The sequence below is a fragment of the Manis pentadactyla genome, chromosome 9 (genome assembly GCF_030020395.1).
Source record: "Manis pentadactyla isolate mManPen7 chromosome 9, mManPen7.hap1, whole genome shotgun sequence".
Lineage (NCBI taxonomy): Eukaryota > Metazoa > Chordata > Mammalia > Pholidota > Manidae > Manis > Manis pentadactyla.
Window position 1 is genome coordinate 36,197,257 of NC_080027.1, and position 14,594 is coordinate 36,211,850.

Consider the following 14,594-nt stretch of genomic DNA (forward strand, 5'->3'; position numbering starts at 1 on the left):
ACTACCACATTAATCTTGTAATCGCTTTTGTAAAAATAGTTGGCCTTAACCAGTTAGGTACCTTGGTTATTAGGAAGACAAGTTTAAAGAAAACCAGGAAAAAATGTAGTTACTGTACTATGGCCTAAGATTTTGAAGGTGACTCAAAGGTTCAGAGACTTCCAGTTCCACAGCTATTACTGTACAGTTGCAAATATTCCAAATAAATAAAAACCAGCAAAGGCGTAAAACCCATAGTGTTACACACTGAATTCTCCAGTGAACTCAAATATTAGAGGAGGTTTGTAATGAAGGATAAATATAAATCTTTTACACTCTTCTGAAAATAGCATTTAAAAAAGCTTAGTCCAAAATTAACATAATTTAAACCTACAAAAAGTGCTAAGATCCCAGAAGGGTTGTTTGTTGGGTTTTTTTTTTTTTTGCTTATTTTAATTGTATTAGCAAGACCAAGCAAGAAATGGACCTCTTGTTTGATACCCGTGAACTAAGAGAGAAAGCAGAACAGCTCATCAGTTTGCCTCCTTCCCTCATCACTGGCCACCAGCCTCAGCCGGGCTGCCTACTTCCTGGTTCTTTCATTATAGCTGATTCTCCAGCATCTTTTTTTGAGGCAGTGGACATTTTTAGCTTTTAAAGCTTTGCATATGCTTGTAGTATCAGAAGCAATTACTTCCCACCTTTGTGGCTTAGAATTGTCTTAACTTCAAAACCTTGGAAATGATAGATTTTGGATACACCTATATCCCTTCTTAATACTCAGAGCTACACATGGATGGAATGCTGTATTTCAGTGGTGAAGGTTCCCAGTCTTTAAATATTTCCAAGCAAAAACCACAGAGCTACTTGTCAATTCTCTTCCAACCATGATTGCCTATAATTCTAAATTTAAAACTCTGGTTAAAGGTAAGAACAAAGTTCTCATAATGCTTCTCTCAACTCCTCGCATATTTTAGCCATATCTAAAAGGAAGATACTGGGAAATAAGGATGCTGGTCCTTTGGGCATAAACACTTCCTTGAAACTTCTTTCTCAGAGAATAGAAGGGGTAACTACAAGGTCCTAGTTGGAGTTCGACTCTATTAATTTTATAGTTCATGAGAATTTCCTTATCACATTAGCAAGGCTCTTTTGTCCATCTGGTCATAGCTGTTTTTTTTTATTTCCTACTATCATGTCTGAGTCACCAAATCCACATTCTGAAATACCTGCCTGTTCATTGTGGGCCCCCAAATTCATAGAAGAATTACTAGAGATGTGGTCAACAAGCAGTGGTAGTGAGACAAAGACCTGTTTGCACACTTACTCTTCACCAGCTTACTGAGTGGTAGATTTAGTAAAAAAGGAAACCATTAGTGAATTCCTGTCCCCTCTTTAATTCAGCCAAGTGATTAAAATAACTAATGTTGAACATTCCTAATGTTTTCTCTTTTAATAATAGTAATGAGGATGAGATATAAAGCATTTGGGGCACATTCTGGAATTATTACATACTTTATTAATACCAATTATTTATAAAGTATATCTGAAATCAAAAGTTCTGAAATCAAACAGGAGTGGCTTAATAGTAAAGCGAGGCAAGGTTTAAGAATGGAGTTTGTAATATAGTGTTACATTAAAAATTTAAATGTTTTTTGTGAATTCCTAATTTTTCACTTGCTACATTAAATCTTTCTTAGTTCTGTGCCTTCAGATTCTTGGTCTTAAAAATGTCTACCTGCCTCCCTAAAAAGAATTGCCAAGTCACAAAATAATACAGTAGCAAATAAACATTCTCAAAAAGTAACTTTAACTAGTATTTAAAGAGATACAAATTAAAAATATCAAGCTACCATTTTCCCCTATTAAAAGTTTTTTGTTGTTTTCTTATTGCAAAAGTGTAACATATCTTCATTGAAGAAAATAAGAAAATACCAGTAAGAGAAAAGAACTCACAGTGGCAAAACAGTTAACATCTAATTAATTATGTAGATGTGAATCTTTTTTCTATCCATGTCTAAAATGTAATAGTCTGTTGATGTACACTTGGAGTTTTTGTTATTACAAATAATGTTGCAATAAACATCTCATGCATTTATCTTGTGTTTTTTCATCTGTGATCATCTTGTTAGTACTAGTTCCTAGAACTGCTGTTGCTGAGTCTAAGCATATTGCAGTTTTAAGGCTTTTGATTATCTTTTGCCAAATTGCTGACCAAAATGGTTGTGTCAGATGTACAAGGTTATTGTTTTATGCATTCTCTGATCCATATTGTTTATGTTTTCTTCTCTTCTCCATTTGGATAACTCCAAAATAGTATGTCATTGTTTTAATTTGTACTACCTTGACTACTAACAAGAACATATTTTACATGTCCTAACAAAATAATTACAAATTAAAGGAAAATCTTCTTTACTACATTATTTATGAGAGAAAACAAACAAAAACATACACATCTCTAAATATTCAACACCACCATAGGGAATATAGTCAATAATATATTGTAATACTTTTGTATGGTGACAGATGGTAACTACTTACTGTGGTGAGCATTTCATAATGTTTATAATTGTTGAATCACTATGTTATACACCTGAAACTAATATTTACTATACTTCAATTAAAAGAAAACAGTTAGTAAAAACTATGATACTTTACATAATAAACTGTAGCTATGAAAGCATTAAGTATGCTAAGTATTTTAACTGACATGGGAAAAATACTGTATAATATTTGGTAAGACAATTTGAATAGTAAATTTTTATATGTAATTTGATCTCTGCTATATTCTTTAAACATATACCAAAAAAGAAAACCTGAAAGAAAAAATGCCAACTGTAATTGCTTCTGCATGAGTTTTAATATTTTATAATTTGTGATATTTTTATATAATTTTTATAATTAGCATATCACATTTATAAAGAAAACACATTTTTGTTAAGTGCACCACATTAATGGTGCAAGAGGGGAGAGGAACCTGTCCACCTGCAGTTGGTGTAGCACGTATTCTAAAGGTAATGTTAAACATTTGATACTGAAATAGGGAACATGAACAGAAAATACAAATAAGATTCTGGTAAGCAACCAAACAGCCAGTTATCAAAATGTCAAAAGTTCCACTTGCCTGAGAAGCTGACAACAGTTGAAATCCCAGAAAATGTAATGTTTATGGGGTTTCTTCCCCTTTTTTTAGGTGGCTGCTGTTGATCTGCTGGTTCCTGGAGTTGGAGAGCTCTTTGGTGGAAGTCTTAGAGAGGAACGGTACCATTTCCTAGAGCAGCAACTAGCCAGGTATTCTTCAGACCTAAAAGAAAGAAAATTCAGAAACTGGGAGTGGGGCAGTCATGGTAGGGAAACAGAGAACAGCACAAGACCTCAGCACCTGGCAGACCTGGATCTCAGATTCTGTGTCACCTTCAGCAAATTGTTACTTGACCTTGCTGAGCTTCACTTTTTTAAAGATTGAATCTGTTATTTGAAATAAGGCTGCAGTGATACTTGCCCACTACTTGTAGGTATCTCTCCTTTTGGAAATGGCTTTTTAAAAAGGATAACTATAGAAGAGGTAGGTAGATTTCCCCCTTAAAGCTTGTCCTTCATTTTTCTCTTCTTTGTGTTCTTTTTATTTACTCTGTGATTGGCAGACACCTAAAGGATATAAAGACAGACTGAACCAGGGAAAGGATAACAATGTAGAAAGAAAGATACTAAAAAATATCTGCTAAGCCAGCATTTTAGATTAAGCAGTTTTCCCTTTTTCGGGTTTTCTACTGTGTACGGGTCTTGATTTATCTCTTTGAATAACTTACTTTAATTTTCTGCTTGAGACCTGGGAAATGAATCCATAAACACAGACAAAATGTTTTGGAGATGAGAAGTAAGGAATCATGTTTCTAATTGAACTCCCACTCCTATATATGCATGGTCTGCCAGCAAACCACAGTGACCTCCTAAACTAACCAAGGTTATAAACCTCTTTTCCATGGTTTCCGCTTTTGCTGGGCCAGACTTTTTCAAAAAAATTGGTTTTCCCATGTTGAAGGCTTAATCCTACTCTCTAGATAATACTGGGTTTCATAGTAACCTGGAAAAGCTATAATACTTTAAAAATATCCTGTTAAATTACCTATTTGTAAGGCCTTCTTTTCCTGATGGAGAAATCCTTCAAAAGTTGATGCCTTTCCAAGATCCCATTCTATAAATCTGTTGGGTAACTATGTTTTGTAATCCCAATCATTTGAACTGCTCTATTTGGTTAGGGTCCAGAAGAAAGGGGACAAATATGTTTTGAGAGGACTTTTTTTTTTTAATCACACTACAAACTCCTTACTATTACTATAGCATTAGAGAGTCCTGGGAAAATCATGGAATTGAAGTAAAGGACAGACTCCTTAGATGGAAAGAATTTGAAGATTCTCTGGATTTTTTTTAAAGCTCAATAAAAATCACACATGGCAAGAAACCTCATCTGTTGAAAGATTAATTGGTCTGTTTTCTTTGCTTGCTTCCTTCCTTCAGGAAACCTCTCCTCATAGTGTTTACCTAAAATCTGATAATACCCAAATTTACCTTTGCTAATGAAATGGATATATGTCCTTCCCCATCTCAGGAATTCATAACTTCTGTTCACGTTTTCTGTATTTTTGTATATTTGAATTTTTCATAGTCCTGATCAATTCAGATACACTGTAGTCCCCAGACAGTTTTTTAAAGGGCTAACATTAATTTTGATGAGTACTTAGAGCTTAAATTTTTATTAACATATCTCAAATTGGCAAATCCATTTTGCATCTCTGAAGGTAGCCTCAGAATATATTGTGTTTTAATTTTATAGCATGAAAGATGTGTCTGTACGTCCTTGTTTGTGGGCCTCCCAACATCATGCAGTTGTACTAATGCTGCTTTTCTCACATCACAGGACAGACAGTAAGCTCACCTCAAGTGAACTCCTGCTTTTGGGCTTTCCCATACTTTCTTTCTATAGCATTTATCATCTATACTACATATTTGGTAATACCTTGAACTGGTGATTAACTTAACCTTTCTTATCATTTAATAAAGGTCCAGCTCCTTGGATACACTTGAGAGCCCAGGTTTCCGTGTGCACTTCTTTGTAAAGAGGACTTTGCACACAACCCAGAATAGATGTTTGCTGGTTAGTATGTTTATCTTACTGCCATTCTCTGAAAGGATTGTCATTTTCCTTTTACAGGTTAGGACTAACAGAAGCCTACCAATGGTAAGACTATGGCCCCTACTCATTCTTATTCTAGCTGTTACTCTGTTACATAGTTTTTAGTTGTTCTCAAGGCACTATGGGAGAGTGTTAAGAACAAGGAACAGGTCCTCAAAAGACTGCTTACTTCCTTTGTGTCCTTGAAAAATAGTAGTAATATTGGCTGCCATTTGTTTATTATTTACTGTGTGCCAGATAACTGTGTTAAAGTTTTGAGGTGTATTACCTCGTGTAACCATCATAACACCCTGTAATTAGCTACTGTTCTTACCCCTTTTTATTGCCCCTCCAGACCTAAGGCCTAGAGATGTTAACTAACTTAACCAAGAGCTCACAGAGGCATAGAGCTGGGATTTTGTACCTAACCATTATGGCTCAGTTTCTCTATGTGTGAAATCAGAGGCTTGAGCTAAGTGACCCCTAAGGTCTCCCTCTGCCAACTGTAGAAATCTAAGCTGCCTAGGGAAAGATCGCCTGTCTGCATTCATACATTTACTTCACCAAAATTGTTCTGGTTTTCTTTCTGTAGACCCTTTCTTCAAGTACTTTTCACTATATACAAATTATTTATTTATATTTCTGTAATAGCACTCCTTCATTGTTTTAATATAATGTCAGCAATACTGTTCTTTCACTGTCCTCAGGAGAAGGGAGGGTCAGATTACACACTTGCTTTTTGATAATGATGGGGCTAGGTTTCAGAGATACCAAGAGCCTAAAATTGGGTTCAGTAATGACCCTTGAATGCATTATTATTTACCAGCAATGACCTTAGGCATACTTAATCTCTCCTAGTCTTGGTTTTCTTAGCTATAAAATAGGCTGTTATTATCTACTTCACAGAGTGAAGAAGAAATGAAACAAAATAGGCTAAATACCTACATGGAGTAAAAGCTCAGTAAATGCTAATTACTTTCCCCCTTTCCTCTTTTTGTTCTGAGTCTTGCTATTAAATAGAAGGATCCTGAAGGAGCAAGTTTATGCATTTTACCTCAGTTTCTTTCTGCATACAAGATAATATTCTAGTGTGTAAGAACTAGCTAAATGCAAATTTTAATTATTGGTTAAATGAGTTTAGGCTTTTCTGTTTTTTATTAGTCACTTCAATACTATTCTTTTCCCACTTAAACTCTTCAGATCTGTGATCTCTGCTAGTGTTCCACCACACCGTGAGTAACCACCCCAGGTGTCTAAGAATTTACTCACTTCCTATTTCTACATGCCATATGCAAACAACATCTGTAACTAGTTCCACAAATTTTGTACCATCTCTTCTATAATCTGGCTACCCTATAATCAATTTAACAACTGAACAATTTCATATTCATTAGAAAATGTGTTTCTTCAAAGTGGATTTTTCTGTATGTCACATAAAGGCAAGAAAAGTGCTACAAACTGAATCCCTCTGCTGACTTCAGTTTCCAGACATTTATGACAGTGTTCTGACATCCAGTTTATGAGAAATTTAGAGCCAGCTAAAGCTGCTGCTGGACTTGTAGCAGCCAGCTTAGATCCTGCAGGTGTCTGTGGCAGGTGGCTTTGAAAGGCCTTTCATCTCATTTTCTCACTAAATCAAAGTACACTATGTCCCCATGCCTCGTAAACTTATAAAGGTAGTTCAGCTAACAAACATTGCAATTACTTAAGACTGTTTTTTCCATTATTCTTGATAGTTCTTACTAATGTTAAGTTTTATACTAGAAACTCCTATTTATTGATCTCTTACTTGGTTGTAACTGTAACTCAACTGGTTGCAGTTCATCTTTTATTTTAGAAAGATAAGTGTTTAATTTTAACTGCCTAAAGTACCAGTACATGTAGCCATTATTATTAATAGTGGGGAAATAGGTGATAGTCTTTATCCTTGAGGAGCCAAATGACTACCAGCTGTGGTGCTGAAGTTTCTTCTGGAACTGATTTAACAGGTCATTCAAGAAGCTATAATGTTGTTTTAATCAATGATACTTAACTCAAGAATTCCCCTGCAAATGACATAATAAAAATTCTTACAGAGTCTTCTTCCCCCTCTTCCTTTCCTAAAGTAACTGTATCCCAGGCTGGTGTATTAGAATCTGAGTTTGAATCCTGGCATTACCATTTTCGAACTATGTGGTCCTAAGTAGGAATAGAAAGTGTCATGTATGAAGGACAGAGAAAAATCACCCTGGACATCTTCCACTAGGTTCGAAGCAGAGAACTGGAAATTTTTCCTCACTGCAGCCTTCAAGATTATGTTTTTTGTGCCTTCAAATAGTAAACCCTCATATAATAAGCATATACTCCAGAGTGGGCAACTGGAGATCAAAAGTTAAATAAGACACAGTTCCTGCCCTTGATGTAGTTTACAATCTAATTTAGCAGAGGTTATCTTTTTATTATATTACCAGAAAAAAACCAGCTCTCCTCTGTGTATTGAACAGTACGATTCTGGTAAGGAAAGAAAAAAGCATTATCACTCGCATACTAAGAAATAAAAGAGGAATATATTTTCAAGAAATTGGTTAAGTTATTAGGAAATTCTCTGTAGCCTCATGAGGCAGGTTTCTGTATGTAAGTAAATACGTCAGAAGAGAAAAAGTGACCAAAGCTCATGAATACATGACAGGGCTGGCTACTATTTGGGTCACTTCAACTTCTCTGTGTCCTTCACCTGTCTGTGGAGGGAGAAGACTGGTTCACCACAGTGATGTGGACAATAACAAATGATTACAAAATAGTTCTGAAACATAAAATTCTATCATAACATATGATCCCATATAGCATTTATAGGTGATGATTCTTTGTTTTTCAAAATCAGGTATCTGGACCTCCGTCGATTTGGATCTGTGCCACATGGAGGTTTTGGGATGGGATTTGAACGCTATCTGCAGTGCATCTTGGGAATTGACAATATCAAAGATGTTATCCCTTTTCCAAGGTTTACTCATTCGTGTCTTTTATAGCTGGAAGACTGGTCAGGGGAAATCACTCCATGTCAGAGGTACTGCACATGAAAATGCATACAGGAGAATGTATGTTTGAATTTTAGAAATGTAGAAATTTTCCATATGTAATTGTCATGTCATAGATACAACATGATAAATGGAAGTGATTATGATTTTCTTAGAAAGTTAAGAGCATTTCATGGAAAGATGAACTCTCTCAAGAAGAGGTACTTATAGCAGGTAGAATCTCAAACTATTATGTCGATTAAGAAGGAAATAAAACTGGTTTCAAAGGTCCTTTCAAACTCTCAGACATGAAGAGAGAGTGTATTTTACTTTGTCTTTAATCATTAGATCACTGTGCTGTGTGACATTTGAGAAACACCTCATAGCCAAAACTAAGATGTTGTTGGATCTTTCTTACCTGTGGTAAATGTCCATCTTATTCTCAATGCTTTACTAAACCAAAGAAGATAGTCCTCTTCTTCGTGAGTTAATAAAGTTGCTGTTCTGAATGGAAGCCTTTCATCAGACTAGGTGAAAAAAATCACATTTTTACTGCTGATCTTTAATGATAAAAGCTAACAAGGTGTGTTAATCATTTAAACTAATCACGGTTGTGTTATAACTAGTTTATATTAGGTGGTTATATTTCTGTAACAATCAGTAAAATAGGTTTTTCGTATCCATGTAAAAAGAAACTTACATTTTTAAATTCCATTTGGCCTTTCCCAGTGAAATTTGGAAAAAAGGAATTTTCAATCCAAGATGAGGATGAAATATAGCAAAACCTAGACGATGGGTAATTCTGAACTCAAAAAACAACATTGTCTGTTAGAGTGAGAAGATCACTAATTTAGCAGTTTGAAACCTGACAGTTCTAGCACTTACATGTATGATTCTAGACAAGCCACTTACTCTGTTATGAACTCATACTTTATTTTCCTCAAAGTTAATAATAATAATTACATGAAAGTGTATATGTTTGTGTCTATGTGTATTTAGAACTGTGAAATGCTACACAAATTTAACTCAGTCTTTGTTGTTATATATACAGATGTATAGCAAAATGTATACTCAGTAGATTTTGTATGTATCAAGTAATTGTAAAGGCATGCATGCTTGAATAATCCATTTTCTAAGTCTCATTAGATGACTTATCTTAGGTTGTTTCTTAATAAGTTTCTATATGCACTTTATTTTAACCAAACTCAAAATTAAGCAACTGAAAATAATGACAGAGTTCCACATTCTTAAGAGTTGGAAGTCATAGAAGTCACTGAGAGGTTGTCAGGGTAGAACTTTTGCGTAAGGCGAAGAGATCCTATATACCTGGGCAGCCTCCTTTTGGTAAAGAGCTCAGTACCCCACAAAATAGCTCATTCCATTTCTGAATCTCTCTTAATTGGTAGCTTTTGCTGAGCTCAAATCTATTTCCCTGGAACATTAATCCCTTGGGCTTAAATACCAAGTTTAGGACAGGATAAAAGGGATAATTAAGGCTTCCATAATGCTTGCCTCAACCATGGGTTAGAGAGATAAATTCATATGTTTATCCAACAAATATTATTTGGGCTCACTCTGTGTGCCAAGAACTGTGCTAGGGTGCTAAATAAACTAGTGAACAAACAATAAATGAACAAATGTATTATTTCAAAATATGACAGGTGCCAATAAAATTTTATAAAGAACAAGGCAAGCATAGATAAGCTTGCTAGACAAGACATTTATGAAAAGGTGATATTTAACCTTGGACCTAGAAGATTAAATGCAGAAACCGTTTTAAAACGTTTGCAGAGGAAGCGGAGCCAACATGGCGGCGTGAGTAGGACAGTGGGAATCTCCTCCCAAAAACATATATACTTTTGAAAATACAAAAAACACAACTAGCCCTAAAAGAGAGACCAGAAGACGCAGGACAGTGGCCAGACTGCAGCTACACCAGCGAGAACCCAGCGACTGGTGAAAGGGGTAAGATACAAGCCCCGGCCCGGCGGGACCCGAGCGCCCCTCCCCCCAGCTCCCGGCGGGAGAAGAGCAGGGGAAATCTCCTCCCAAAACAACATATATCTATGAAAATATAACAAAGACAACCCTTCCTAGAATAAAGACCAGAGGACACAGGACAATATCCAGACCACATCCGCACCTGAGAGAACCCAGCGCCTCGCGAAGGGGGTAAGATACAAGCCCCGGCCCCGCGGGAGCCGAGCGCCCCTCCCCCCAGCTCCCGGCGGGAGAAGAATAGGCAGAGCGGGAGGGAGACGGAGCCCAGGACTGCTGAACACCCAGCCCCAGCCACCCGCACCAGAGCACAGACACAGTGCGTGGGCGGGGGGCCCTGGATACTGGGGAAACAGGGCAGCAAGACCTCTGAGCGGGTGCCGAAGCTGATGCCCCTGTGACAAAGAAAAGCGGGGGCTTTTTGAAAGTCTTAAAGGGACAGGGACTTAACAGCTTGACGGAAACAACCCAGGTCATAGTCCAGCAGCTAGAAATTACAGGGAAAACCGGGTGCACTAACCCCCTGGGCAACAGCTCTGAGACCCCTCACGGAGGTAAACAGCCAAACAGCCCCCCCATCCATTACCCCTCCGGGCGCTGCGAAAGCAGAGAAGCAGCCTGAGACAAATTCCGCCCACAGAAAGGGAAATTTCTCCCTCCCGGCCGGGCAAGACACAAAGACCCAGTCTACACGCAATTACCCAACACAAGCCACTAGGGGTCGCAGTTGTCCCAGTAAAGAAAGGCCAGTAGCAAGTGAAAATTTTGGCCCTCCCAGCTGACAGTCAATAGCACCTGTCACCATGAAAAGGCAAAAAAATATGATCCAGACAAGACTAACCCAGACAGCTTCGGCATCTGCTACATCTTCCCCTGAGAAGGAACCTGGGGAGATAGATTTAGCCAGTCTTCCTGAAAAAGAATTCAAAACAAAAGTCATAACCATGCTGATGGACTTGCAGAGAAATATGCAAGAACTAAGGAAGGAGAATTCAGAAATAAAACAAGCTCTGGAAGGACTTCAAAACAGAATGGACGAGATGCAAGAGACCATTAATGGACTAGAAAACAGAGAACAGGAACGCAGAGAAGCTGATGCAGAGAGAGATAAAAGGATCTCCAGGAATGAAAGAATTTTGAGAGAGCTGAGTGACCAATCAAAAAGGAATAATATACGCATTATAGGAATTCCAGAAGGAGAAGAGAAAGAAAAAAGGGATAGAAAGTGTCTTCGAAGAAATAATTGCCGAAAACTTACCCAAACTAGGGGAAGAAATGGCACCTCAGACCACAGAGGTACACAGAACTCCCATGACAAGGGATCCAAGGAGGGCAACACCAAGACACATAATAATTAAAATGGCAAAGATCAAAGACAAGGACAAAGTATTAAAGGCAGCCAGAGAGAAAAAAAAGGTTACCTACAAAGGAAAACCCATCAGGCTATCATCAGACTTCTCAACAGAAACCCTACAGGCCAGAAGAGAATGGCATGATATACTTAATGCAATGAAACAGAAGGGCCTCGAACCAAGACTACTGTATCCAGCACGAATATCATTTAAATATGAAGGAGGGATTAAACAATTCCCAGACAAGCAAAAGTTGAGGGAATTTGCCTCCCACAAACCACCTCTACAGGGCATCCTACAGGGAATGCTCTAGATGGGAGCACTCCTAAAAAGAGCACATAACAAAACACCTGACATATGAAGAAGGGAGGAGGAGGAATAAGAAGGGAGAGAAATAAAGAATCATCAGACCGCGTTTATAATAGCTCAACAAGCGAGTTAAGTTAGACAGTAAGATAGTAAAGAAGCTAACCCTAAACCTTTGGTAACCACAAACTTAAAGCCTGCAATGGCAATAAATTCATACCTTTCAATAATCACCCTAAATGTAAATGGACTGAATGCACCAATCAAAAGACACAGAGTAATAGAATGGATAAAAAAGCAAGATCCATCCATATGCTGCTTACAAGAGACTCACCTCAAACCCAAAGACATGCACAGACTTAAAGTCAAGGGATGGAAAAATATATTTCAAGCAAACAACAGAAAGAAGAAAGCAGGTGTTGCAATTCTGGTATCAGACAAAACAGACTTCAAAATAAAGAAAGTAACAAAAGACAAAGAAGGACATTACATAATGATAAAAGGCTCAGTCCATCAAGAGGATATAACCATTATAAATATATATGCACCCAATACAGGAGCACCAACATACCTGAAACAAATATTAACAGAACTAAAGGAAGAAATAGAATGCAATGCATTCATTCTAGGAGACTTCAACACACCACTCACTCCAAAGGACAGATCCACCAGACAGAAAATAAGTAAGGACACAGAGGCACTGAAGAACACACTAGAACAGATGGACCTAATAGACATCTACAGAACTCTATATCCAAAAGCAACAGGATACACATTCTTCTCAAGTGCACATGGAACATTCTCCAGAATAGACCACATACTACGCCACAAAAAGAGCCTCAGTAAATTCCAAAAGATTCAAATCCTACCAACCAACTTTTCAGACCACAAAGACATTAAACTAGAAATAAACTGTACAAAGAAAGCAAAAAAGGCTCACAAACACATGGAGGCTAAACAAGACGCTCCTAAATAATCAATGGATCAATGACCAAATCAAAATGGAAATCCAGCAATATATGGAAACAAACGACAACAACAACACTAAGCCCCAACTTCTGTGGGACACAGCAAAAGCAGTCTTAAGAGGAAAGTATATAGCAATCCAAGCATATTGAAAAAAGGAAGAACAAGCCCAAATGAACGGTCTAATGTCACAATTATTGAAATTGGAAAAAGAAGAACAAATGAGGCCTAAGGTCAGCAGAAGGAGGGACAGAATAAAGATCAGAGAAGAAATAAATAAAATTGAGAAGAATAAAACAATAGCAAAAATCAATGAAACCAAGAGCTGGTTCTTCGAGAAAATAAACAAAATAGATAAGCCTCTAGCCAGACTTATTAAGAGGAAAAGAGAGTCAACACAAATCAACAGTATCAGAAACGAGAAAGGAAAAATCACGACGGACCCCGCAGAAATACAAAGAATTATTAGAGAATACTATGAAAACCTATATGCTAACAAGCTGGGAAACCTAGGAGAAATGGACAAATTCCTAGAAAAATACAACCTTCCAAGACTGACCCAAAAAGAAACAGAAAATCTAAACAGACCAATTACCAGCAACGAAATTGAAGTGGTAATCAAAAAACTACCAAAGAACAAAACCCCCGGGCCAGATGGATTTACCTCGGAATTTTATCAGACATACAGGGAAGACATAATACCCATTCTCCTTAAAGTTTTCCAAAAAATAGAGGAGGAGGGGATACTCCCAAACTCATTCTATGAAGCTAACATCACCCTAATACCAAAACCAGGCAAAGACCCCACCAAAAAAAGAAAACTACAGACCAATATCCCTGATGAACGTAGATGCAAAAATAATCAACAAAATTTTAGCAAACCGAATTCAAAAATACATCAAAAGGATCGTACACCATGACCAAGTGGGATTCATCCCAGGGATGCAAGGATGGCACAACATTCGAAAGTCCATCAACATCATCCACCACATCAACAAAAAGAAAGACAAAAACCACATGATCATCTCCATAGATGCTGAAAAAGCATTTGACAAAGTTCAACATCCATTCATGATAAAAACTCTCAGCAAAATGGGAACGGAGGGCAAGTACCTCAACATAATAAAGGCCATCTATGAAAAACCCACAGCCAACATTATATTGAACAGCGAGAAGCTGAAAGCATTTCCTCTGAGATCGGGAACTAGACAGGGATGCCCACTCCCACTGTTATTTAACATAGTACTGGAGGTCCTAGCCACGGCAATCAGACAAAACAAAAAAATACAAGGAATCCAGATTGGTAAAGAAGAAGTTAAACTGTCACTATTTGCAGATGACATGATACTGTACATAAAAAACCCTAAAGACTCCACCCCAAAACTACTAGAACTGTTATCGGAATACAGCAAAGTTGCAGGATACAAAATCAACACACAGAAATCTGTGGCTTTCCTACACACTAACAATGAACCAACAGAAAGAGAAATCAGGAAAACAACTCCATTCACAATTGCATCAAAAAAAATAAAATACCTAGGAATAAACCTAACCAAAGAAGTGAAAGACTTATACTCTGAAAACTACAAGTCACTCTTAAGAGAAATTAAAGGGGACACTAACAGATGGAAACTCATCCCATGCTCATGGCTAGGAAGAATTAATATCGTCAAAATGGCCATCCTGCCCAAAGCAATATACAGATTTGATGCAATCCCTATGAAACTACCAGCAACATTCTTCAATGAACTGGAACAAATAATTCAAAAATTCATATGGAACCACCAAAGACCCCGAATAGCCAAAGCAATCCTGAGAGAGAAGAAT

At 37.2% G+C, this 14,594-nt stretch overlaps 1 protein-coding gene across 9 annotated transcripts in view; it reads left to right on the top strand.

Moving 5' to 3' along the window:
- The window catches only part of NARS2 (asparaginyl-tRNA synthetase 2, mitochondrial), a 192,888-nt gene that overhangs the window by 125,666 nt on the left and 52,628 nt on the right, over window positions 1-14,594 (top strand). For 7 of the 9 annotated variants that reach the window (XR_008999198.1, XR_008999196.1, XR_008999197.1 and 4 more), the window contains 3 exons: window positions 3,173-3,270; window positions 5,192-5,218; window positions 8,013-8,195. Coding sequence is in view for 2 of the 9 variants with exons in the window: in XM_057507194.1 (XP_057363177.1) it covers window positions 3,173-3,270; window positions 5,192-5,218; window positions 8,013-8,157 (270 nt within the window). In the remaining 7 variants the exon portion in view is untranslated. Of the gene's footprint in view, window positions 1-3,172; window positions 3,271-5,191; window positions 5,222-8,012; window positions 9,274-14,594 lie in introns of those variants that run through there. The other 2 variants (XM_036895416.2, XR_005026825.2) reach the window with 2 other exon arrangements.